Genomic DNA, 26855 nt, shown 5'->3' with positions numbered 1-26855 from the left:
AGTTAATTAGAAGATGTTTGTCTATTTTATAAAAACATATAAAAGAGTAGCGTATGTTTTAATATTATAGAAGATATTAATATCATTTAATAAATTTTATGGGAGGAGGTGAGTGTAATTTTTCAACTCTTCTTAATATTAAAAATAAAGGACAAAGAATTTAGCAAATATTCATCAATACTATAAAATATTTTATACTAATAATTAATTAATCGTAATTTGAATCACGAATTATATTTAACTTTTATTTAAGTAGTATTAGTTATGATAGAATTTTGTTTTTCTATTACAAACTTTTTACTATTAAGACAATAAGATGGAGAAAATAAAAAAATATATAATTTTAAATTAATAAGAAATATGTTAGAATCATGGAAATACAAGATAAAAGATTAAAATTAAAATTAAAAGTGTAAAATAAGTGCATAAAATTTTGTCATATTTTATTTATACTCTAAGAATGTTTTGAATAAATGTCTATTTAAAAGTTATAATTAAATTTAAAAATGACTATTTTATTTTAAACATTCTCATAAAAGTTCTTTTACTATAGGTTTAAATGGTTAAATATGAACTATTATTCTTCCATGACATGTAATTTAAAAACTATAATTAAGCTTAAAAACATTGTATGACTATTTTATTTTAAGCATTGTCATAAAAAATTAAAACGTTAAATATGAATGATTATTCTTTTATTAAAAAGTTATTTACAATTTTAGTGAAATATAAAAATGTAGTTTTTTATTTTAGATTTTATGAATGAAACATTACACCTAAATCCATCCTTCCATCAAATACATTTGCGACAGCCTGCCCACAGAGCAGTAGGTTTACAATTTCCTGAACAAGATTTGTAGAAAAAGACAAATGTCATTCTAAAATTAATTTATAATGAACTGAATTTAAAACATAAAAAAATGGCGGCATTTTTCAATTACCTGGGAGGCATGCCCAAAAGGAGCAGTAACCAATGGTAGGCTGGGATCATCCCTGTCACTTTGAACCAAATCCTAGAGGAAAGAAAAATATTGCATACATTAATTGGAGAACTTTTTAAAGACATGATAACAACCAGTGTAAATTCAGTTACCCTTTGCAATTTATGACATCTAATTTACCATTTTAAATGTTATGAGGTGTAGAAAGTGAAAGACCTAAAATTTCTAAAAAAACAGTGAAAGAACTCAAAGTTTAAACTTTAAAGGTATGGGACTATAGGTGCTGGTAAGTGGTAACAACTGCTCCATTGCCCTACAACAGCTTTGAACAACAAAGGCTTATAAATTACAACATCAACACAATTTATAACGTGAACAAGGAAATCCATCTAGCATGATACTGATACTCAACCACCCAAGCTAATTTAAGCTTACAGGGAAAGAAACATTGTCATCCTAGTTTCCAAGACATTTTGTAGACCATAAATGTCAGGAGAATATGTAATTAGACACCGGATTTGTGCTATTGAATCAACTTGGTATTGATTGTGATGTTAGACCACAAACTTTGAAATCCTTAAAAAATTATAAATTCTAATTAACTTTTGATGGATCTGGTTGAATATTTGTATTTCTTATAATTGACCTAGAAAAATAGCATAAATAGGATCATAATGTTGGTGTTTATTATCACAACATAATATTTATTTAGAAATACAACACTAAACTAAAATATATTCTCTCGGTTTTCCATTCCATATTTCAACACGGTATAAAATACCATCTACTATTACTAGCATGACAGATGACCGTGGTGTCTTCTACAACAGAGCTCCCAATATAGCAAATTGCTCTGCATTTTTATTTTTATACAATTTCAGTCTGCTTATTGGTTCTTTAGAATAAATAGCAGTATTTAGCAAGTGTCTATCATCACAAAATCACAATCGTTCAGTGCCCTATTGGTAAAATATACTTCCCTTTTTAATTTTCCATCCAATCCCTATGATTTCAACAGAGTCCTTATAGAATAAGCTTTTTTGGCAGGTTAAGCTTTTCTAAAACAATTTCTAAACAGAGTCCAGTCGGACATTCTTAAAACAGTTACTTGCCAGAGAATCCCTAACTCTGAACTACTCCTCAAGCTTAATAAACAATGAAGGTACTGCCACAATTATTATCCACATTCTTAATATAGCTAATTTCGAGTCAAAAGTGACACAATTGTCGCAAACAATGAGCATCCAGCATTTCCAGAATCCAGACCCAATTGGGTCAAGTCGCTCCAGGAGCTCAAGACAATATCCAAGGTCTCAAAAAATAATAACCATGAAATGGGTTTAGGGGTGGGGAATGACATTGAGTTCCAAAAATATAAGCTAATTCAAGCCACAATCTTAGAACGTGTGGGCTGGGACTAACTCATCCCTACAAAACTGACTTGTAAGGTGAGGGTTGACCAAACTTTATAAACACTACACAGACCATATCTCTAAGTAATGTGGGACTAAATTCACCCCTTCAAACCCAACACGATGAAGATGTTGGAGGCTGCAATGAAGGCAAGCCAAATGCCGCAATTGGACGACTAGGGGTGGACCACGATGAAGGTGGAATTTCTAACACACAACAGCACGTGTTTGCTTGGCTCACTGTTGGCATCCTAATATACAGGCAACTTTAAACCTTACATTCAAATATAAAAGCCCTATTTGGATTAGCTTCTAACTTACAACATCTTCTTAATTAATATAAGTTTATGGTTCTTCACTTATGGGAAAGTCTTTATGAGCTTCAAATATGTTTATTATGGAGAAGTTAAATAAAAGAGCTTATGAAAAATTGTAATGGAGAAGCTGATTTCAACTCATATGTTAAGTTGTTTGTTTAAAAACCTCAGTTCTTGCAAGTTTCTGCGAATATATCTTTTTATGAGAGTGCTTATAGAGAAAATAATCTGAATTAACGCAAACTACATCGCATCAACTATGCAAATAACTTAGATAAACAAAATGTTCATATACTACTTTTCAATCATTGCATGAAATTCCTATAGAAGCAAATGAAAGTACAAAACACAAGCAAACCTAATAAAAGAGTTTCCATAATCATACAGCGAAATTCTAATATTCTTGCAAAAATATCCACACATTGAGTCACAAACAAATAATTAATTCCTTTTAGGTAGAAGCATGACAAATTTCAGAAGACAGAGGCAACACTCTGATGTGAAATAGATAGCAAAGATTGAGTAAGAAAACGTACCAGTCCACGAGAAAGTAAAGCAGAGATTAGGAAGAGCAATGCCCCCATACGACTTTGGAATAAAGGAATAATTGCTTCAAGCCTCTGCAAAGCAGTTGCTTCTGACGTGTGAATTTCAACTCTAAGAACTTTCAGCAGATCCAAGGAAGATTCAATAGAAAGAGCTTTAAGTGAGTTTGCAACAACCTGCTTATTGTAAAGGACAAGACTCAGCACAACAGATAATAATGTCATCGGAGAATCATGGTAGAAGACATCGGTAACAAGATAGGAAATTCACATCCATCTGTTGCCAACAAGATGTTGCACAAATAACTAATATTATCAGCACAAATAAGAAGGTACCTCATCCTCTGAGATTCCTTCAAAACGTTGAATATCATTCCCCGGAATACTCAAAGTTGCAATCACGGCCCTTTTATTACTTCCACATAAAAATAAAATTTCACCCATACTTCTTACAAGGGCTCTGCCGAGAAATCAATAAAGAGAAATATATGATGAGTGTAGCATATATGAAAGAATACACCTACCAACATTAAAGACCAGAGAAGCGCGTAGAAGGACATTGAGTAGGAAAGGATCTAAATTTTTAGGCTGTTTGAAATTTAATGTACACAATACACTAATAAACACACAAACTTGTGTTCATACTATATTCCACATTTAATTAAATTAATTAATAAAACAGGCAAATAAATAAAGCCCGTGTAGCATATAAGCTGGACTCAAGTATGCCATCAATGTTCAGTCACCAAGGAAAATGGACTACACAAAAAAGTTTATTCTCCATCTGATGCTTTCTAGATTGGTATACACCAGCCACTAACCATTCCATTTTAATGCCTCATAGGTAAAATAAAGGTTGATTTATAATTTAGGAATTCTCTGTGGGTAAATAATTCTTCGGGAATTTTCGTCACCTTGTTAGGTTAAATTGTTTGTTACTAACAGGAAATGTTTCTACCAAGAATTCCCAAATAGTGATTCTGTTCAAATAATTAAGGATGTTGAGCTTCATAGTCACTCAAAAAAATAGGGATGATGAGCTTCACAGTCACTCAAAAAATGCCTTGTAAAATGAAAAGAAAACATGCTAATAACAGAATCACCACAATCACCACATTTTAAAAGATTTTTGATGATCAAATATCTTAAAGATTCCAGACAAGTGTAGGAAAAACTTGTCTACAGCAAATGCACAGCTTGAACAAAACATTGATAAATAGAGTAAGTTCTGACTCAATGTTGTTAGTGAGAAACTAAAACAGCCTACTGTAAATGAAATACAATTAATGAACAAAGAACTCAATACAGATTGAAAATGATTGAAAGAAACATAATTGGAACAAATCTGTTGAAGAAAAACTATATTGTGTCACTCGGGAAAAAAAAAGACACCTAATTTAATCAAATTACGTTCATGTTCATGATAACAAGAAAACTGAGTATTTGAAATCAAAGAAATTGACAGGATGAAGTACAAAGTACAAGCAATGGAAGTTTATTGTTTTATTACAATTAATATTATTTTTACCTAGGTATACACAAACAACTGATCAGGAAAAAGTTAATCACCTTACTTTTACATCTTCAGTGAGTGAAGAAATATTATATGATGGAACAGAGTGACTTTTACTTGACACGCCCAGACCCCGATTCTGTGGAACGCGTGATAATTCATTACTGAAGAAAATAATGTATTTGAGCACAAGTGCCTGAAAAGTTAAAGGGAAAAACAAGCAAAATCAATGTAGAACGAAAAGAATAATCTGGCACTTACATTGTCTTTTTGTTTTTGTTAACAAAACTGGCAAACTGCAGATCAAATTATTTACTAATGTGATTCTGGGAAATTACTACATGAAAGAATTCTGCTTAAGAATTGCTCTTTTCATTATGTTCCTTACCTTGGACATTATTTACATACATCCATATCACTACTACTACCCTGTCTTTTCTAGGCAGAGACAAACAAAATGGCATCCGCCTCATAAATATATCCTGGCCTAAAACCTAACATAGGAAAACTGCAATACCTTAACTCCGGCTACAACTAATCTGCCCCGAGATCACTAAACCTCCAACAGATAACAAAGTAGCAACAGAATATGATACAGGCCATTGAGGACAAGCCTACTCGCTCGATAGTAGTTCAACTTCTTTAAACTGCGGCCAAACCGCTCAAATAAACAAATCATCGGTGGTCGAACTTCCCGTATAGCCGAGCCATAGACAATATTGATTCACAATTCAGCCGATTAAACTTAAACCATCCGGTTCAATTTGGTTTTTGAAACACTGATCTATATCCTATTCCACACCTAGCCTAAGCAAATCTTATCTCATGATCCATCATCATCAAAAAGAACTTTATAAAACCGTTTTCTCTCTTCAGGGTCAAGCAACCCTCCCAACTTATTACCATTTACTCCATCAACAACAACATCACCATCATCATCAGAAACTTCACGGCTTCTTCTTCTCCTTCTTCTACCCTTCATTTCATCCTCATCCACCCTACTCAAAGGAACACCTTTGTTTCTCTTCTTTTCGATATTAACCAGACGCCGCCTTTGGTTATACTCATGAAGTCCTTCCTGCATAATTTCCCCAAATTTCTCCTTAACAACCACAAGAGGATCCTTATCAAGTAACTGAGACCCAACATACCCTTCTCTAAGTAAAACAGTATAAATCCTATACTTATTAGAAACATAGAAAATCCCAGGATGCTTAAGCAACAACACATTCAACTTATCAGGCAAAAAAAACTCTCTTTTGAAATGACCCAATTTCATAACTGAAACCTTCTTCCAAAGAGTCAATGACAACAACTCATGAACCAAACCCACATTCCTCTTCTCCATCTCCTTCGACCCTTCCACCAAAACTCTCGGATCCGAATACGGCGAAACATAAGGAACCGATTCAAATTCGTGAAATTTCTCCAACGATTTCACCCAACTAGAAGGCAAACAGCACGAAAAATTCGGCTCCAAGCCTTTTCTCAAAGCGGAAGCTTCAACTTCCGAAACTGCAAAATTAGGGTTCCAATGAATCAGCTCAATCGCCATAGAGCTTCTCCTTCCACTCTCATTAACAATCCGAAACAAATCAGGATATCTCGGCACGATTCGAATCAAATAATCATCCGGAAACCCTAAACTGTTTTTGATTTCATTGATCTTGATAACATTGAGGGTATTATTAAACGAAAGCATGAGAAGTTTCGCAAGACGCTGAGCGAAAACAGGATCAAGCGAATCTTTGATGGTTTGTTCTTGATGAACGAGATTCATCATACGTTTAGTGAGACGAATGCGATTCTGGTGAAGTTCGAAACAAGAGGGGTATTTGGAAATCCAATTGAGGGCTTTACCTTGAAGATCTAGGGTTTTGAATTTCTTCTGAAGAGTTTCGATTGGGATTTCATTGTTAGGGTAACGGAAGATTATGTTTTTGATTTGGTTGTTTACTACCCATCGTCGGTTTCGTGAGAGTGCTGATTCTAGGTCTGGGTCCTTTTTCATTGACCAGAGACAAAAGTTTCTTCGGAGAATGGTGAAGTTTGGTTGTGATTGAGGTGAAGTTGCTCGGAGAATGGTAATGTTGGTTTTATGAAGCAACATTTACTGGTATGAATGTCTGAGACAGTTATGCGCTGAGGAACAGATGTATCCTTCAAGATGAATTGTTATAGAAGCGTTAAGATTGGCATCAAGAAGAAGGCTCTTTTTCATTATTTATAATTAAATTTAAAATTATTATATGAATATTTTATTTTAAGCATTATTATAAGATCTTTGTGCTATAATGTTAAAACAGTTAAATATAAATTATTATTCTTTCACAAAAATGTGATTTATGATTTTAGTGAAATATAAAAATATAATTTAAAAATTATAATTAAACTTACAAATATTGTATGATTATTTTATTTTAAACATTATAAAATGGTTAAATATGAATAATTATTCTTTTATTAAAAAAAATATTTATAATTTTAGTGGAATATAAAAATATTTTTTTATTTTCAAATTTTATTAAAAAAATTATTTATAATTTTAGTGGAATATAAAAGTATAATTTTTTTTAGATTTTATGAATGAAATGTTAAACATTATAATGAAATAAGTATTATAAATTTTTATATTTTAAAAAGTGTCAATTAGATGATGATTTCTCATTAAAATAAAACACTAGTCAGATTTTATATATTATAATAGAAGTCATACTATCTAAATGCAAGTTCATAACCCAATGACATTTTATGCTGATATGAAAGAATACACCTACCAACATTAAAGGACCAGAGAAGCGCGTAGAAGGACATTGAGTAGGAAAGGATCTAAATTTTTAGGCTGTTTGAAATTTAATGTTCATGATAACAAGAAAACTGAGTATTTGAAATCAAAGAAATTGACAGGATGAAGTACAAAGTACAAGCAATGGAAGTTTATTGTTTTATTACAATTAATATTATTTTTACCTAGGTATACACAAAAAACTGATCAGGAAAAAGTTAATCACCTTACTTTTACATCTTCAGTGAGTGAAGAAATATTATATGATGGAACAGAGTGACTTTTACTTGACACGCCCAGACCCCGATTCTGTGGAACGCGTGATAATTCATTACTGAAGAAAATAATGTATTTGAGCACAAATGTCTGAAAAGTTAAAGGGAAAAACAAGCAAAATCAATGTAGAACGAAAAGAATAATCTGGCACTTATATTGTATATTGTAGAAGAAATAAATAAAGTGGAAATAACAAAAATGCCCACACATGAACAAACACGCTACAGAAAAGTCTTACTTTCTTAATAAAGCAAGGAGTTCTACATTATTATGGTGAAAATGTGGAAAACAATGAATGAGCAAAGCAGATATTGTTTAACACAAGAAAAAACACAAAAGGAAGATGAAAGACACAAATTACATAAAATGTAAAGTCAGTTGTTAATATTTAATAGGCTGCCATACTCATTTAGCAACTATAGTTTCACTTTGAAATCAATCATGTCCGAACGGTCAAAACCATTGAAAACAGTCTCGAAGGTTTAGAGACCTTGATGGTCACTATTAGATTGGCTGGCTATCCAGAATGTCCCTACAGGAGTGAAGACATAAGAACCAAATAGGGATCTCACATCACTTGAAGTAGGGACTTTATTAAACAGTTTTGAAAAATAGATAGAGTGCCACAAAAAAGCAAGACTGAAAAATGTAGCCATTACTTGTATAGTTGCCAAAACGCCACAGGGGCCTCCTTCATGCTGCACTAGGCCCATTGATGTTTCAGGATCAGAGCTAAACCTAAAGGAAAGTTATCATAGTATTAGCACAAAAAAAAAAACAAGTAAATAATTCAATTGGAACTTATAATTATAAGAAACAAATAATTCAAAAGTCAAACAAATATTTAGAAGAGGACAATATGAAAAACACATGACATGTTATTTGTTAGAGCAAGGACTTAGTTTTCCTTTATTTCCCTTTTATTTTTTTAATTCAGCCTCAAAAAAATGTTTCAGTGCGACATGACATTGTCTAGTCAACTAGATTTCATCTACGCCAACATATTTAATGTGACTTTGATATCCATGTACTAAAAGTCAGGAAATTTAACTTGTTTAAAATTTAAAGTATTTTTTTCAAAAGCCTAAAATCAAAACTCGCTCAAAAGTTAAGGATTAAAAATATAAATAGTTATTTGATCCTCTACTTTGACTACTTTAAACAGTTAAGTTATTTGACTACTTTATATGCATGCAGTCTCAAGTCGGACAATAATATGCACAGAACATTTTTTTACATTGTCTTTTTGTTTTTGTTAACAAAACTGGCAAACTGCAGATCAAATTATTTACTAATGTGATTCTGGGAAATTACTACATGAAAGAATTCTGCTTAAGAATTGCTCTTTTCATTATGTTCCTTACCTTGGACATTATTGACATACATGCATATCACTACTACTACCCTGTCTTTTCTAGGCAGAGACAAACAAAATGGCATCCACCTCATAAATATATCCTGGCCTAAAACCTAACATAGGAAAACTGCAATACCTTAACTCCGGCTACAACTAATCTGCCCCGAGATCACTAAACCTCCAACAGATAACAAAGTAGCAACAGAATATGATACAGGCCATTGAGGACAAGCCTACTCGCTCGATAGTAGTTCAACTTCTTTAAACTGCGGCCAAACCGCTCAAATAAACAAATCATCGGTGGTCGAATTTCCCGTATAGTCGAGCCATAGACAATATTGATTCACAATTCATCCGATTAAACTTAAACCATCCGGTTCAATTTGGTTTTTGAAACACTGATCTATATCCTATTCCACACCTAGCCTAAGCAAATCTTATCTCATGATCCATCATCATCAAAAAGAACTTTATAAAACCGTTTTCTCTCTTCAGGGTCAAGCAACCCTCCCAACTTATTACCATTTACTCCATCAACAACAACATCATCATCATCATCAGAAACTTCACGGCTTCTTCTTCTCCTTCTTCTACCCTTCATTTCATCCTCATCCACCCTACTCAAAGGAACACCTTTGTTTCTCTTCTTTTCGATATTAACCAGACGCCGCCTTTGGTTATACTCATGAAGTCCTTCCTGCATAATTTCCCCAAATTTCTCCTTAACAACCACAAGAGGATCCTTATCAAGTAACTGAGACCCAACATACCCTTCTCTAAGTAAAACAGTATAAATCCTATACTTATTAGAAACATAGAAAATCCCAGGATGCTTAAGCAACAACACATTCAACTTATCAGGCAAAAAAAACTCTCTTTTGAAATGACCCAATTTCATAATTGAAACCTTCTTCCAAAGAGTCAATGACAACAACTCATGAACCAAACCCACATTCCTCTTCTCCATCTCCTTCGACCCTTCCACCAAAACTCTCGGATCCGAATACGGCGAAACATAAGGAACCGATTCAAATTCGTGAAATTTCTCCAACGATTTCACCCAACTAGAAGGCAAACAGCACGAAAAATTCGGCTCCAAGCCTTTTCTCAAAGCGGAAGCTTCAACTTCCGAAACTGCAAAATTAGGGTTCCAATGAATCAGCTCAATCGCCATAGAGCTTCTCCTTCCACTCTCATTAACAATCCGAAACAAATCAGGATATCTCGGCACGATTCGAATCAAATAATCATCCGGAAACCCTAAACTGTTTTTGATTTCATTGATCTTGATAACATTGAGGGTATTATTAAACGAAAGCATGAGAAGTTTCGCAAGACGCTGAGCGAAAACAGGATCAAGCGAATCTTTGATGGTTTGTTCTTGATGAACGAGATTCATCATACGTTTAGTGAGACGAATGCGATTCTGGTGAAGTTCGAAACAAGAGGGGTATTTGGAAATCCAATTGAGGGCTTTACCTTGAAGATCTAGGGTTTTGAATTTCTTCTGAAGAGTTTCGATTGGGATTTCGTTGTTAGGGTAACGGAGGATTATGTTTTTGATTTGGTTGTTTACTACCCATCGTCGGTTTCGTGAGAGTGCTGATTCTAGGTCTGGGTCCTTTTTCATTGACCAGAGACAAAAGTTTCTTCGGAGAATGGTGAAGTTTGGTTGTGATTGAGGTGAAGTTGCTCGGAGAATGGTAATGTTGGTTTTATGAAGCAACATTTACTGGTATGAATGTCTGAGACAGTTATGCGCTGAGGAACAGATGTATCCTTCAAGATGAATTGTTATAGAAGCGTTAAGATTGGCATCAAGAAGAAGGCTCTTTTTCATTATTTATAACTAGCGTTCAGACGGGCACTCCCGTGCCCGTCTGCCCGCTTTTTTAAATGCGCACAGCGTAGAGGAAAATAAATATTTGTTTTCTTTTTATGAGGTTTTTACTGTAGGTCGCATTAAAAATAATATTAATACATTTTGAAAACGGTAAATAAAGATATTCAAAATTATATCGAAACATGCAAAGTAATATTGATACTGTGTAATCAATGACGTTCTTTAAGAGGAATGCCGAACATGAAATCTCTATTCGAAGTATTTTCTTTTTTCCTGCAATTGTTTTCCGTAGTAAAGAAAAAATGTAAGACTCTTAAATTAGACTTTTTTTAAAGAAAAAGATAGTAAAAATAATAGTAAGTAGTGTAATATAGCTTTTGCTTACCTTATAAAGATTCGAATCAATTCTTCGTACATCCCTTTATCAATGCGCTCTTGAGATTTAAAAAACTACAAATACATGATGAAATGTCATATTATAAAAGAAATACATTCAGAACACTTGACTCGTTTGAATATAATATGGTTTATTGCGACTCAAATAATACCTGGAGAATGGAGATACTTTGTTTTAGTCTAGATTTCGTAGAACAACAATTATGACTTGTTTCTGAATTACCTGGATTTCTGGTAAATAAGGAAAACAATGGAGTTAGTAAATATATATGGTTTTATTTATATAAACCACAAATAGCAGTTAAATTCATGCATTTAAAAATAATCTAGAGTAAATATATTCTTAAATGAATTAAATAAAAACCTTTCCATCCTTTGAGATATTATTTCTCTTTTCACCATTTTCCAAAGTTGTGTTTTATCTGTTATTACCGTGGAGCTCCAACCGATGGAGTAAATTTTCAAACGTTTGACCTGTTTCAATGAGGATGATAAAAATGTTAGTGAAAGAGTGATGAAAGTGCAAGAATTTTTTTCATACGTATTACAGAAAAGATAAATACACCTTATTGTCGAGTTTGCCGATGGATGAAATACTTTGTTCATCCTTCCACGTGTTCCATTTATCTTCAAAGTCTGTTATCTAAAATTTATTGCATAAGAATAGTGAGAATAACTATCACCCCATTTATATCTAACATAAAAGCATAAAATAAATGATTAAGTATAACTTACTTTCATGTCGAAGCAAGTTTCAACATTCTTTCGTCTCAACTCCCTACATAATTGGAAGATTTCATCGTGTTCTAGTTTGGCTGTATATTAAAGCAAAAGAAAATTATATTTAGTTATTATCTATCTATGATATAAATAATACAATATAAGCTTGGTATGTCGTGTAACCAAAATGGGAATCAACGTGTGAGCAATTTTTTCATTGTACTTAATAAATACCTGCGAGTGCGATAAAAGAATTTGTTTGTAGACTACATTTTTTGTGTAGTCACCATCTTCTCCTTTCAATTTTCCTTCCCTGGTTAAAACTCTTGTTGTAGTCTGTGAAACACCCCTGGATAAAGCCACATATAACTGTCCATGACTAAAAACATGTCGTGGAAGATATATTCCAACATTTGGAATGGTTTGTCCTTGTGATTTATTTATTGTAATTGCAAAACTTAGTCGCACAAGAAACTGCTTTCTACTAAGGACAAAAGGCAGTCCATCACTTGCAGATGTTTTTATTTTAATTCTAGGCAAAAAAGCACGTTTTCCTGCGTTGCTTCCTGTCAGGATTTCCACATCCAACATATTCATAAATAAACCACGACATAATAACCGGGTCCCATTACACAATCCATATCTAGGATCTAGATTTCGTAACAACATCAATGGTGCACCCTTTTTTATCTTTAGAATATGAGGTGGCAAACTACCTTGTGCAATTGAGTTTAAGAATTCTTGCTGGTATAAATTATGATTATCTCCTTCAACCTCGTCAAACGATAACAAATTATGTTCTTCTCCTGGAAACTGATCGATAATCATATCATTCAATTTCTGGACATCATCATTTGTTGGTGTCAAAATAGCTCTTTGTACCATATATGGGGCATCCCAACCATGCAATTCTAGATCAGGAAAAATATGTTGGATAAGTACTTGTATGGAATGTTCACCTTCCCATGGGATTGCAATATGTAAAGGTAACCTCACCATGTCATCTGGTTTGGTAGGTTCGACACCATCACCAATGCGAATAAGAAATTCTACAAACTCTTGATCATGCAATGATCGCATATTTTGACGCAAATGCAAAATCTTGGTATGAATCCATAAATGAGACTGAACAATAGACGCTGAAATCATTTGTGCCTTAGTACCTTTTCTTACAACTGGAAGAACTTGACGAAAATCCCCCCCCATGATCAGAACTTTTCCACCAAATGGAGCACTGTTGCTACAAATGTCTTGTAATGATCGATCTAAGGCTTCCAAACAATTTTTGTTTGTCATTGGTGCTTCATCCCAAATTATTGCGGCAGCAACTCTAATGAGATTTGCAAGATCCTTTTGCTTTTCAATACCACAAATGGAACTCGGTTGAATATCAATAGGTATCTTAAATCGAGAGTGTGCAGTCCTACCACCGGGTAACAATGTTGCAGCTATACCAGATGATGCAGTTGCTAAGACAATTTCTCCTTTACTTCTTAAACTTGCCATTAATGTTCTATAAAGGAATGTTTTACCTGTTCCTCCTGGACCATCAACAAAAAATACCCCACTGTGTTTTTGAACAATTACATTCATAATGGTGTTGAATGCAATCATTTGATCATTATTTAACTTAGCAATAGATTCAATATCTTCATTGGGGATATCGATCGCTAACTCCTCTTGTATGATACTTGGAACTGCACCTCTGTCTATTGTATTAGGGGGTAAAGATGGGAGATCATAATCATCAATCTTTTTACCGTGCAGGTTTAAGAGTTCATTCAAGTTCTTCAACAACATATTAGTTAAGTTTGACTCCACAACATTGTTAGCTGTTTGATAATCCTCTACCATATGTGTAAAAAACTCATTCCAAAGGCCTCTAACATCAGTAGGTTCACAAAATATTAAAATCGTCACGAATAACCTTCGTAAAGCATATGGCATTCGGAGACTCGTAGCCTCAACCAAACAATCACGAATACTATGATCAGTCTCTAGAAATCCCCTATCCTCGGCTGATTTTTTGAATGTACTGAAAGTCATGCCATTATTTGTAAGAAGATATTCCCAACTGGTTGGACCTATGACATGCGATAACAACAGTCGCAAGTAAAACTTATCTCCCTCCGAAGGTGATACCGTATAGATTCTCCCGATAACTTTTCTTGTTGATCGCCTACGATGCCATTCCATATCCCGCTTGTTCCAACAATAATGCTCTGGAATCTCTCTATACAAATACTTTCTTGCTTGTGGATCTCGTAGATTCAATGCAAAGAATTGTGTGAGCATTGTTTTGGAGTTGCATTCATTATTTAACACATCTGCAATTTGTTGATGATCATAAAAGCGCACTTGATGGCGGTTCGGCAAGTGGATCTGCAATCTTTCAACCGAAGGATATAATCGGTAAAGAGTGAATCGAAATATTTTCCATAATGCCTCGGGAGCACAAATCCATCTTGCATCAACATATTGCTGAACTTCATCCATGTATGATCCTTTATGAACCTCCATAGCCACACGATCAGGGCCCTTGTACACATATTTGTATAGATACTTGATACTTTTAATGCTACTGCAAATCTCTACATTGATGTGACAGTCATACTTTAACAGTAACCAAGGGTTATAAGGAACCACCCATCTATTATCGACAGACTTATCTCTACCTAACGATACAGACTCATCAAACCTTCTCCTATACTCGGGATATGAGTCAGTGCCTTGACGTGTTTCATCCAAGAACTGTTTGGGATACCTTTTTTTACAATGTCCGTCTTTCATACATGGAGACTTTCGGTTGATTATGCCGCAAGGTCCGTGGATCATATGTCTTACAACAGCTTCATGCAACTGTGGTTCACATTCTAATTTAGGTATTTCTGCTCTTACCATACTATCATAATCTTTTGGGTCACGCAACTTATCGTTACTTTCTAAGACCAATAACATATGCACATGCGGCAGTCCTCGCTTTTGAAATTCAGTGACATACATGTAGCTTTTAACTTTACCCAAGACTCCTTTATTAATAACATCATCCTTCAATTTCTCAAATTTCGAACGAAATATTCTTGTTAGCAAATCTGGACGATCTTGTGGTGTTTGAAAAGGCAAAAGTTCTGATGTTATCTCACTCCAAGAAGGATTGCATGTCATTGTTAGAAAAATATCTGGTTTACCGCCATTAAGAACAATAGCCATGTCATCTTCATAACGTTGTGTCATGTCTCGACGACTGCCAATAAATGATGATGGCAATATTGTTCTTTTTCCAATGTTCTCTACGATGATTCATGAAATGCATTAGTATTAGAATATATGAATTATTAGCATTAGAAGTACAACTAATTATTAATCCAAAACTGTATATTTATGCTATATGAATTTGTACCTGCATTAGTTTCACCAACATGCAAAGCATCATGTAAACCTTGGTACAATTCAGAACGTATATCACTTTGGTGCTCTTTATTCCACCTTAATCTTCCTGATTCAATTTTGACATAATTGTCTACAACATATTGTTGCAACAGTCGACCCGCATTTAACAACATTGATTGATCATTTGGGCGAACCTACAGTTGATTGAAAAAAATGTCGGTGTTAAATGTAAAGTTTTTTAAACAACGCTTAGCTAAGTAGATTATCTACTAAAATTAATCCAAATTTACCTGAAGCATGTAACTGTAATATGCTCGACATGACACTCTTCATCCATTGCAATTTGTTGTGTTGATGTCCCAACCATGCGTCCCAAATGGAAACAATACAGGGTATTGCAAAGGATCATAATATCCCCTTGTCTCTTGAACTTTCTTGAGATTTCCATCACAACGAATGACATTAATATCCCTTCCATAATCCATCGAATCTGCATCACATCCAACAATAATTGCCGCAACTTGTTCAGCAGTTGGAAGATTGTATTGATGGTGATTACGTGGACGCTCTTTAAGTATGAGGCTACATTCACTGATATTTGGAAGTATTGAAAGTTGCTTGAACCTAATTACAAAAGGATTAAACTGATGGAGCATTTTCTGTAATTTGTGAACTATATTTTGGTGCAGCCGTGGATTTTCCTGCATTCTATTATGTAGCTCGTTATCGGTGTCGTAGATGTATAGTTGTAAGAAACGCGGTCTGACACCCTCATTTGGATAGAAACCTCCTATGTTATGGTAAAAAGCACCTTGAGCACGAAATGTGTATATACCACGACCAGATGCAAGAATATTCTCATCAACATGAACACCAATTGAAGTGAATGAAACCACATGGTTATAACTTCGAATATGTTGCCTAAAATGTTTTCCTTCAGCTGAACTATCCAAAAATAATTGTTGCAATACTATAGGAGCATCAACTCGTGAGAATGATACATTTCCACCATTACAACACGTATCACGTGATTCATGATGAAACAATCTTGCATTGCAGTGTCTACAGGTAAATGGATGAGGCAACCGGGCTTTTGCCATCATCATATTATTTTTGAAATTTCGAGCAATATTGTGCTTTGCTCGAAAAGCATGTCCTGATTCTACAGGCAGGAGTTTGATATTGATTACTAAATATTATCTAAAATCTAAAATACAAATAAAAAATATATGCAAGATGCCTCAATTATTATATTTTAATATTGCATGATTTGAAATTTTACGTCACATGAGCAAATGCTACATTTATTTGAAGCAAAATTTTTACGAACATACCTTGAGGACGACGTGATAATGCACCATTTTCTCTGGCATCCATGTTAACATATGATATTACTGCATCCTCTAAAGCTTCGTCAACATCCATATCATCTGATACAAAATAATAATTAATATATATACATTTGTAAAAATTAATACTCGCATACTTAGAACTATATCACTTATACCTGTATCGGATTGACTCGTGATGTTTTGTTGATTAGGGGATGTACAATTACGATCTGCGGGTTTAAATACATAGAATAAGATATGGCGAAAGCGAACAAAATTATGAAATATAACGTATAATATATATATTGATCATCACCAACCAGGTGCAACATCATTAACATGTGTAATTCTACTTGGACCGGCTTCACTGTCATGAGTTCCTTGAAAGTGTGATCTTGAAAAAGTCATATTTGTAAAATTTTGAAATGGAACTCTCGACTGACTGTTTATATGGCGAGATGTTTGAAATGGAATTCTCAATCACTACACTATGAGCTAATCGAATAAGAACAACATAATATATATTTTTCAATTATAAAGTGTGGGAAATGCTAATAAGGGGCATTAGTTAAGAAATTCATTAAAAAGTAAGTTGAACCGTTCTTAAAAAATTAAAAATATATGTTTTTTCTAATATATATATATATATATATATATATATATATATATATATATATATATATATAACAGAATTATTTTTTTTTTTTAAGAATATCGTGTCTATTCAATGTACTGAACTCATAATATTCTTTTATTTATAATTCTTAATCCGTCGTGGGACACCGGTTAATATGACCCATAAAGTATTATTTGTCTTTACTAATAATACGTTAATTTTAATTGTATTATAAATATTTTAAATTGAATAAAATGTTTTAATTACAATTTAACATATATTTATCAATTCTACGAAAAAAAATTGAAAAAATAATTTATCAGGTATTGCAAAGGATATCCATTTTATATATAGGTATAGATTTACATTTTTCTTTATTACAGACTTGTGAATATCAGTGTGATGTTATATGGTTGCAGACACATAGTAACAATTTCATTATGGATATGTAGGCTAACAGGAACTTTGCATCAAAAGGAAGATATAGGCGATTCTGTATGTTGTTATAGGTTTTGACTATTTTTTGCGTTATTATTATGTTTTCTTTTAAAAGAAAATATGTAGTGGCAGTCATTTGATCTCTTGTTTTCCTTTACATTTTTCATAAAATATAACAACCAATATGATTCTAGAAGCTGTGGACATGACAATCCACTAAATCAATTAAATATAATTAATTAAATTAATTAAAGAGTGATTATCCATTAACTAACTACCCTTCCAACATGGTGGCTAACCAATTCGAGGTTAAATGTTTCCAAAGCTATATATTTCATTAAGAATTCCTTTCTTATAAATTGATAAAGATTCAAGAATTAACATGTGAAACTGACCACATAGAGTGAATTTTCAATGCGGTCAACGCGAAGCACTTCCCAAAGATTTTCTTCACTATCTTGTATTTTTTTGGGTGCAAGATAAGGAAGTGAATAATATGAGTATGGGAGTTGGGTCTTTATTGATATTAATTTGTTTACTTTCACTTTCAAAACATCTCCCTGCAACAGATAAATATTGAGCAAGTCAGTTAAGGACATAAAAAATAGACCTACAATGAATCCTTATAATTATAATCAGATCAAGATTATGACAAAAAGATATCACATTTTACAAAATCCATGACATTTTTTTGCAACAAAATATCCATAGTATAACTTCAGTCCTTATAAAAAGCTACATGAATATTCAATTGATTTCTGCGTCTTTCACAATTACCATTAATTAAGTCAAAAATTCAACAATGGAAGTTGATCTGATGACATATCCTTCATATTTAGAAATACATCACCGTGTTTCACCTTAGACAATAAGAACAACTATCTCTAACCTCACACATCTTACTATAACACCCATCACTCAATCCATCCATTCAAACAGACACTGCAATCCGTTTTAGGCCAAATTAAGTAAGTGGTAAAACACAGAAAAAGAGTAATAGAAATCAAAACCTAAACCACATAATCCTCCATATATCAAAAAGTTAAATCAATGAACAATTTTCGTAGAAGCGATCCACTAAAATTAAGATTCAATTCATTTCAAACACACTCGTACCTCTTATTTCAAAATGAATTTGAGAAAATGATTTGGTTATGGAAGAGAGAGATATAGTAAAAGAGGAAGGAGGCAAATATGGGGTTGGTATGGTTATGAATTTTTCTCCTAACTTTGGTGTGGAGAGAGAAAGAAAGAGAGAGAAAGAAAGAAATATTCTTATTTTTGAAATATGCAGTTATCATATATAGTGGTGTAGGAGGAAGTTATTTAGTATAGTTGATGTGTTGGAGGAAGTTATTTGATGTGTTCATGGAGGTTACATAATTAATAAATGAGTTTTTTTTTGTATTTTTTTTTAATTTAATAATTGATAGTAATTGTAACAATTGATAAAGGATAAAATTGGAAGAAAAAATACAATAAATATTTTTCTCTTTTAATATTTTTCTCTCTCTTTTAATTAGTATAAATAAAAAAATATTCTCAAATAATATTAAATAAAATACATAACCATACCAGTACAATAAATATTTTTAATTGGAAGAAAATATTATTTAGTCTAAACATTTATTAATTGGAAGAAAAAATACAATAAATAATTTTGGAAATATTAGACTAAATAATATTTTATACTAATTAATAAATGTTTAGACTAAATAGTTAATAAATGTTTAGACTAAATAATTTTAATCAGTACAAAAAATATATTAGTTACAAAAAAGTTATATAAAATTACAATAACCGAAAAAATTGAAATGTTAAATAGGAATTAGGAAGTTATTTGAGGTTACAACTGCCCTACGGCCATTATGTGTTAATTCTTTTTATTTTAATTATTATTATTTTTAAATAATAAACAAATATAAAAAAGAAGTTATTTTTTAAAATAATAAACAAATATAAAAGAAGAAGTTAAGTGAGGGTATTTGTGGAAGAAATAAAGGCCATACCAAAATCACCTATCCCCTTTATATATAGTTATAGATTAAATTTAAAATTATTATATGAATATTTTATTTTAAGCATTATTATAAGATCTTTGTGCTATAATGTTAAAACAGTTAAATATAAATTATTATTCTTTCACAAAAATGTGATTTATGATTTTAGTGAAATATAAAAATATAATTTAAAAATTATAATTAAACTTACAAATATTGTATGATTATTTTATTTTAAACATTATAAAATGGTTAAATATGAATAATTATTCTTTTATTAAAAAAATTATTTATAATTTTAGTGGAATATAAAAATATTTTTTTATTTTCAAATTTTATTAAAAAAATTATTTATAATTTTAGTGGAATATAAAAGTATAATTTTTTTTAGATTTTATGAATGAAATGTTAAACATTATAATGAAATAAGTATTATAAATTTTTATATTTTAAAAAGTGTCAATTAGATGATGATTTCTCATTAAAATAAAACACTAGTCAGATTCTATATATTATAATAGAAGTCATACTATCTAAATGCAAGTTCATAACCCAACGACATTTTATGCTGATATGAAAGAATACACCTACCAACATTAAAGACCAGAGAAGCGCGTAGAAGGACATTGAGTAGGAAAGGATCTAAATTTTTAGGCTGTTTGAAATTTAATGTTCATGATAACAAGAAAACTGAGTATTTGAAATCAAAGAAATTGACAGGATGAAGTACAAAGTACAAGCAATGGTAGTTTAGGAATTTTTACCAATATACCCCACATTTTTAATTAATTTCCCAAAATAACCCAGGTTTCAAAAAAATTCCCAATATACCCCACTTTTAGAGGGAGGCGCCAATTGGATTGGCGCCCCCTCTTAAAAATTGCAAGGAGGCGCCAATTGGATTGGTTAGGGCACCTGCCCTAGCCAATCCAATTGGCGCCTATGTGTAATTTTTAAGAGGGGGCGCCAATCCAATTGGCGCCTCCCTTAAAAAAGCCTCAAATGAAAAAACTTCCAACATAAAAGTTGTAGATCTTTTCAAAACAATGAATTTGGATATAAATTTTGCAACATTTGGATTTTTTTTGAGAAAGTTATGGGTAGTTGAAGTTGGACTTCTGAGTTTTTCAACTGTTATCTGACCTATAATGTTTTGTATTATTGCATGTGTTTCTTTTAGGAATATGAATTTTTGTCCAACATAACATTTGAAGTAGACATCTTAAATTTTGCAATGCACTTGGTCCCACCTCAAAATAATTAAAAATGAGTGAGTTATGTCCCTGCGAACTTGACCCAAAATTAGGGTTTCTGTCAAAACAAGTGTATGTGAACTTTGCCAAAAGGGACCAACTTCAAGCCCTTTAGTTTGAATGATAAAAGCCTCAAATGACAAAACCTTCAATATAAAAGTTGTATATCTTTTCAAGATAATGAATTTGGACTAAAGGTTTGCATCATTTGCAGCTTTTATGAGAAAGGTATGGGTACCTGAACTTGGACTCTTTGACATTATAACTGTTATCTGAGTCATAATGTTTTGTATTATTGCATGTGTTTCTTTTAGGAATATGAATTTTTGTCCAACATAACATTTGAAGTAGACATCTTAAATTTTGCAATGCACTTGGTCCCACCTCAAAATAATTAAAAATGAGTGAGTTATGTCCCTGCGAACTTGACCCAAAATTAGGGTTTCTGTCAAAACAAGTGTATGTGAACTTTGCCAAAAGGGACCAAATTCAAGCCCTTCAACATAACAATAACAAGTCCTTGAATTAGGGTTTTTGACCTATAAATTTTTGTTTTATGATATGTGTTTATTTTAGAATTATGAAAGAAACTTAATGTTTGGAGAATACACAAAGATAAATTTGACATAATACGAATTGATATTAATAAAATTTGGATTTTACACAATGAATCCTAATGGTGATGACCGGGATCACCTAACCGACCTCCGGTCCCACATCCCCTAGCTACCCTAACCCTTGGCCCTAACCCACGTTGACGATTCTGAACCGGTGTTTGTTCATCTGATGGTCCAGGAGCGTCATTACCGCCTACAGGAGAAGATCCGTTGAGGTATTCAGCCAACTCAGCATAGTCTTCAGTATTCAATGATGGTGTACCGGCGTAGCTGAGCTCATGACCCATGCCAGAGAAGTTGGGGTGTGGTTGACTCATGGATGGGCGACCAGGACGGTTGAAGGGGGACATGGGTGACAATGATGGGTCTAGGAAAGGTTGGAAAGGTTGTTGGGGTGTTTGGAAGAGATATGGTTGTGGGATGTTTTGGTATTGTGATGTTTGGGGTTCTTGGCTACGGTAGGTGATGGGGCGGTTAGTGTTTTGGGTAAGGCGACTTTGGTAGGGTGAGGTGTGGGTGCGAAGCGATGTTGGGTCGAAGGTTGATGGTCCATTTGTTGGTGGTGGTATGGGGGATGTTCTTGGTTTTGGGGTTGGGTGAATGGCATGTTTTGGTTGTATGTTTGTGTGTTTGTGGAACGGAAAGTTTGTCGGATAGGTGGTTGTGAGTAATTGGGCTGAGAATGTTGTTGGGGGTTAGATGTTGAGGCTTCTTGTGTGTAAGTTGTTTGACGTGGGTCGTAGAGGTACATATCATCGGCGATGAATTGAAATCCAACTGATCTATACCAAGCCATATAAGTACGACTTGGTTTTACCTCATTTGGCATGACTGCGTCAGTTAAGACATGGTCATGACGGTGCTTCCACTTGCGACACTCTGATCTTGCGAATTGTTGCCAAGGGTTGAAGTTCCATTGGTCGTTCACTTTACGCATATGCCATTCTCCTAGGCTAGCTGGGGGATCTGGGATATTCTGGACCATACCAAACTGCAGCTTCACACGATCGGTGTTGTGCAGCTCCACTGTTGTGAACCGTATTATTGGTGTGCATGTTGTCCATACGGCTGCGTCTTCAGGGTTGATCTGATGCTCATGATCCATATTAAGGTATGGACGCCAAATGAACTGAAATGTTAAAGACAATAGGATTTAAATGAATGTAGAAAAAGTCAATATAATATGAAGAAATAATGTAATTATTTTGCTTACGTCTGCCGATCGAAGGTGATCCAACAGGTTGCGATATTGAGTAATACAGTGTCTCGGACATCTGCTGTAATTCATACCGCGTGCCGACCATCTACACCAAAAAGTTAAAATAAATTAGTTATGGGTAATAAACTGTAAGGAAGGAAGTAAAGATATAGCAATTTAAACAACTTACTTTTTTGCATATGGAAAAGTGAAGGGGTTGCTATTGACCGGTGCAAGAGACGGTAGTCTTGACCATCCCCATGCTTGTAGCAAAACAGCACATCCAGAAAATGTAGAAGTATCTTTGTGGCAGTTTTTGCACAAAGAACTATAGAGATAGGCTAGACATGCGGATCCCCAACTATAACTACCTATTCTATCTATATGTCTAAGTAAAGGTAAGTACATAATATGCATGCTAGAACCACTACCTTCGGGAAATAAAAAGGATCCTAGTAACAACATAATGTAACACCTAGTTTTAATGATTCGAGCTTCTTCGGTAGAATGCTCATCTAAATAAAAACTATTATAATATGACTTTAGGCGTGAAAGTAGTATACCTTGTCCCCTAGCATTATCATCTAACAAATCAACGTTTAAAAGCTCCATGCAAATTGAATTTGGAAAGTTGGTCTTACCATTAACAGCTTTGCCTTCAATTCGTAGTCCTAAAAGCATGTAGACGTCTTCTAACGTCACGGTACACTCACCGGTTGGAAACCAAAATGTGTGTGTCTCTGGCCTCCATCTTTCGCATAAGGCGAGAATGAATTTGTTATCTATAGACCAAGACATAATTTTGCTAAGGTGACCAAAACCGGCAAGTTCAACATAAGGTTGAATCATCGGATCCATGTGGACAAATTCGTGGACTCGAGTGCGAAACCTTGAGACATCCTATAATAGAAATAATGTAACACTTGACTAAGTCGGTATTTCAAAATAAAATGGGGTTGGTGGAGATGAAACATAAAAAAGAAGTATAAGAAAAAACTTACGTATGTCGCGATGTTTGCAACTGTTCCTCTGTGTGCCTCGCCCATTGTGAGTAAAGACATATTGTTGGGGAGTTGGTGTAGATGAAAATGGAAGATTTTGTTGAAGATGAAATTGTAAAAGAAGTAATGGAGATGAAGTAGTGAGAAATGTAGATGAGGTAGTGAGAATGTTGGTATGGAAGAATTATTGAAGGAGTGGATCAATTTATAGGCAAATGGATGAGTGCATGAAAAAATGTGTTTGCATGGTGTCTCCACCTCATTTGGCGCCCATGTACAAGCCCTAAAGGTAGGCGCCATTCAAATTGGCGACACCATAGGGTACATGCATGCAAGGCTAGTTCTGAATGCATGGTTTCGAGGACTGACTACATGGGGGGCGCCATTCAAATTGGCGACCATGTACAAGCCCTAAAGGTAGGCGCCAAACCAATTGGCGCCACCTTCTGCATGTCTGACACTTGGCATTGTTGTCTCCTGCATGCTGAACAAAACACTTATGGTTGGCTTGCATGATTGACATGTCATCTCTGACCATCTTAGGTGTCCGACACGTGTCTGTCTTGTCTCCTGTATGCTGATGACTACCTTCTTGATAGCTTGCCTGGCTGACACATCAACTCACACTGTCTTGCAGGATTGACACATCATCTCAGACACGTGGCTCTCTACTATCCTGCATGCTGAATACTCACTTCTGTCTTGCATGACAAACACATCAACTCTTGACTACCTAGCATGCTTGACACATCAAGTCACACTGTCTTGCAGGATTGACACATCATCTCATACACGTGGCTCTCTACTGTCCTGCATGCTGAATACTCACTTCTGTCTTGCATGACAGACACATCAACTATTGACTACCTTGCCTGGCTGACACATCAACTCACACTGTCTTGCAGGATTGACACATCATCTCAGACACGTGGCTCTCTACTATCCTGCATGCTGAATACTCACTTCTGTCTTGCATGACAAACACATCAACTCTTGACTACCTAGCATGCTTGACACATCAAGTCACACTGTATTGCATGACAGACACCTCATCTCTGAAATTACTTGCATGCTTGACACGGTATCTCAGACTAGCTTCAATGTGAGACACTGATACCATCTATTTAAGTGTCTTACTATCACATTCATCTGCACTTGCAAAATACTTTTCATCTTCACTCACATTCCTCTGCACTTGCAAAATTTCATCTCCAAAATACTTTTCATCTTCACTCACATTCCTCTGCATTTGCAAAATACTTTTCATCTCCAAAATGTCATCTTCATCATTATACAATATCAACGTTCACTGCAACGGTGAAACTTTTGAGTCTGAGCTTCATGGTTTTTGTTTTAGAAACACTGATACCATTAGAGTTTCGATGAAGAGAAATGCAACATTTTTGCATTTCAAAAAAAGAATACAATCCTTTATAGCATCAGGTATTGTGTCAAAGATGACATATCAGAATCCTATATTTTTTGAGAATGGTCAATGCAAGTTTTTCCCCCTAAAGATACGAGACGATGAAGATGTACAAAGCATGTTTCTTAGTCATGAACATTCAGGCATGGATTGTATCGAGTTGTACATTACTCTACAACCATGTATACCGTCTCAACAGTCTCAACTAACAGATCAGGATCCAGCTGGTGGAGATGCTGTAGATGATGCACAATGGTCAGATGAACTCAACCCAGAAGCAGAAGTAGAGGTCGACGTTGTTGATGAAGAAGAAGAGGAGACTGAGATACAGGTTGATCACATCCTGAATAACGACGATGAAGATGAGGCTCAACCACCACCAATACCTCCTACTCATGCCTATATTCCTCCTCAACATATGACAAATATGGATCTTCACGACGATGAAATGTCCGACAGTGTCTTCTACAATCCGTATCCGAGACCAGTAGGAGAATTAAAGGTGGGAGACATGTTTCGTACCAAAGAGGAATGTGTCTTGGCAATCAAAAAATACCACATGAACAACTTTGTTGACTTTACGGTGAAATGCACTGATTCAAGAAGGTATGTTATCGAATGTCGTAACATGCTTTGTAAGTTTCGTTTGGCTGCATCTTACAAGAAGAAAAATGACTCTTGGGAGATCGCTTCAATAGACCCACCACACAGTTGCGTCGCAACAACCGTTGAACAAGATCACCGTAAACTGAGCACATCATTGATTTGTCGAGACATTCTGCCATTGGTAAATAAAGACCCATCAGTGAAGGTGAGTATAATTATATCACATATCCGAACAACATATAATTATACTCCATCTTACAAGAAAGCATGGATTGCGAGGACAAAGGCTGTTGAGCAGGTTTTCGGCAACTGGGAGGACTCATTCAAGGAATTACCACGGTTTTTATGGGCACTAAAAACTTATGTCCCACGAACTGTGGCAATTCTGGAGACAGTGCCAGCAATGATGCCAGACGGAACCTGTGCTACAGGTAATAGAATATTTCACCGTCTCTTTTGGGCATTTGACCCTTGCATCAAAGGTTTCGCATTCTGCAAACCTCTCCTGCAAATTGATGGCACTTGGTTATACGGAAAATACAAGGGTACGTTGCTCATGGCAGTTGCACAAGACGGTAACAACAATGTATTTCCCGTTGCCTTTGCTCTTGTTGAAGGTGAAACGGCTGCTGGATGGGGTTTCTTTCTTCGACATCTCAGAACGCATGTCGCACCACAAGCCAATCTATGTCTGATTTCTGATAGACATGCTGCCATCGAAAGTGCCTACAACAACCATGACAACGGATGGCATGATCCTCCTTCTACACATGTCTACTGTATCAGACACATTGCACAAAACTTCATGCGTGCTATAAAAGATAAGAATCTTCGCAAGAAGGTGGTGAATGCTGGGTATGCTTTAACTTAACCG

General features: G+C 34.2%; 4 protein-coding genes across 5 annotated transcripts; all 4 read right to left on the bottom strand.

Annotated features, from left to right (window-relative positions):
• Positions 1–612: 612 nt before the first annotated feature.
• Positions 613–9448, bottom strand: LOC127097593 (uncharacterized). Of its 2 annotated transcripts, none has more exons than XM_051036094.1 (6): positions 9283–9448; positions 4785–4924; positions 3552–3675; positions 3207–3392; positions 942–1013; positions 613–843 (listed from the first exon to the last, which is right to left on the bottom strand). In XM_051036094.1, the coding sequence occupies exons 3-6, from the start codon at positions 3657–3659 to the stop codon at positions 757–759; spliced, it is 453 nt and encodes a 150-aa protein (XP_050892051.1). In that variant the 5' UTR covers positions 3660–3675; positions 4785–4924; positions 9283–9448; the 3' UTR covers positions 613–756. The 2 variants fall into 2 exon arrangements, with proteins under 2 accessions (XP_050892051.1, XP_050892052.1); XM_051036095.1 differs by lacking the exon at positions 9283–9448 and adding an exon at positions 5246–5440.
• LOC127097590 (protein WHAT'S THIS FACTOR 1 homolog, chloroplastic) lies at positions 5085–6928 on the bottom strand. Its single transcript, XM_051036090.1, has one exon. It carries the CDS (start codon positions 6836–6838, stop codon positions 5552–5554), a length of 1287 nt encoding a protein of 428 aa, XP_050892047.1. The 5' UTR covers positions 6839–6928; the 3' UTR covers positions 5085–5551.
• LOC127097591 (protein WHAT'S THIS FACTOR 1 homolog, chloroplastic) lies at positions 5085–10970 on the bottom strand. The gene is made up of 2 exons (XM_051036091.1): positions 9568–10970; positions 5085–5530 (listed from the first exon to the last, which is right to left on the bottom strand). Exon 1 carries the CDS (start codon positions 10873–10875, stop codon positions 9589–9591), a length of 1287 nt encoding a protein of 428 aa, XP_050892048.1. The 5' UTR covers positions 10876–10970; the 3' UTR covers positions 5085–5530; positions 9568–9588.
• Positions 10971–11198: 228 nt separating this feature from the next.
• On the bottom strand, positions 11199–17234 carry LOC127096030 (uncharacterized). The gene is made up of 13 exons (XM_051034657.1): positions 17147–17234; positions 17003–17056; positions 16830–16925; positions 15885–16657; positions 15506–15689; positions 12644–15395; positions 12393–12589; positions 12121–12200; positions 11951–12028; positions 11750–11859; positions 11538–11616; positions 11375–11439; positions 11199–11262 (listed from the first exon to the last, which is right to left on the bottom strand). The coding sequence occupies exons 1-13, from the start codon at positions 17232–17234 to the stop codon at positions 11199–11201; spliced, it is 4620 nt and encodes a 1539-aa protein (XP_050890614.1).
• Positions 17235–26855: the final 9621 nt, after the last annotated feature.

This window comes from Lathyrus oleraceus, chromosome 6, assembly GCF_024323335.1.
Source record: "Lathyrus oleraceus cultivar Zhongwan6 chromosome 6, CAAS_Psat_ZW6_1.0, whole genome shotgun sequence".
NCBI lineage: Eukaryota > Viridiplantae > Streptophyta > Magnoliopsida > Fabales > Fabaceae > Lathyrus > Lathyrus oleraceus.
This window is presented reverse-complemented; position numbering and strand designations above follow the sequence as displayed.

Coding starts and splice junctions, on each gene's coding strand:
- LOC127096030 (XM_051034657.1), bottom strand. CDS start 17,234: ATGACTTTTTCAAGATCACACTTTCAAGGAACTCATGACAGTGAAGCC. Junction 15,396..15,505: donor TGTTGGTGAAACTAATGCAG/GTACAAATTCAT, acceptor GAATCATCGTAG/AGAACATTGGAAAAAGAACA. Junction 11,860..11,950: donor TCGGCAAACTCGACAATAAG/GTGTATTTATCT, acceptor TCATTGAAACAG/GTCAAACGTTTGAAAATTTA.
- LOC127097591 (XM_051036091.1), bottom strand. CDS start 10,875: ATGTTGCTTCATAAAACCAACATTACCATTCTCCGAGCAACTTCACCT.
- LOC127097590 (XM_051036090.1), bottom strand. CDS start 6,838: ATGTTGCTTCATAAAACCAACATTACCATTCTCCGAGCAACTTCACCT.
- LOC127097593 (XM_051036094.1), bottom strand. CDS start 3,659: ATGGGTGAAATTTTATTTTTATGTGGAAGTAATAAAAGGGCCGTGATT. Junction 1,014..3,206: donor CTTTACTTTCTCGTGGACTG/GTACGTTTTCTT, acceptor TCTTTCCTCTAG/GATTTGGTTCAAAGTGACAG. Junction 844..941: donor CTTTTGGGCATGCCTCCCAG/GTAATTGAAAAA, acceptor AATCTTGTTCAG/GAAATTGTAAACCTACTGCT.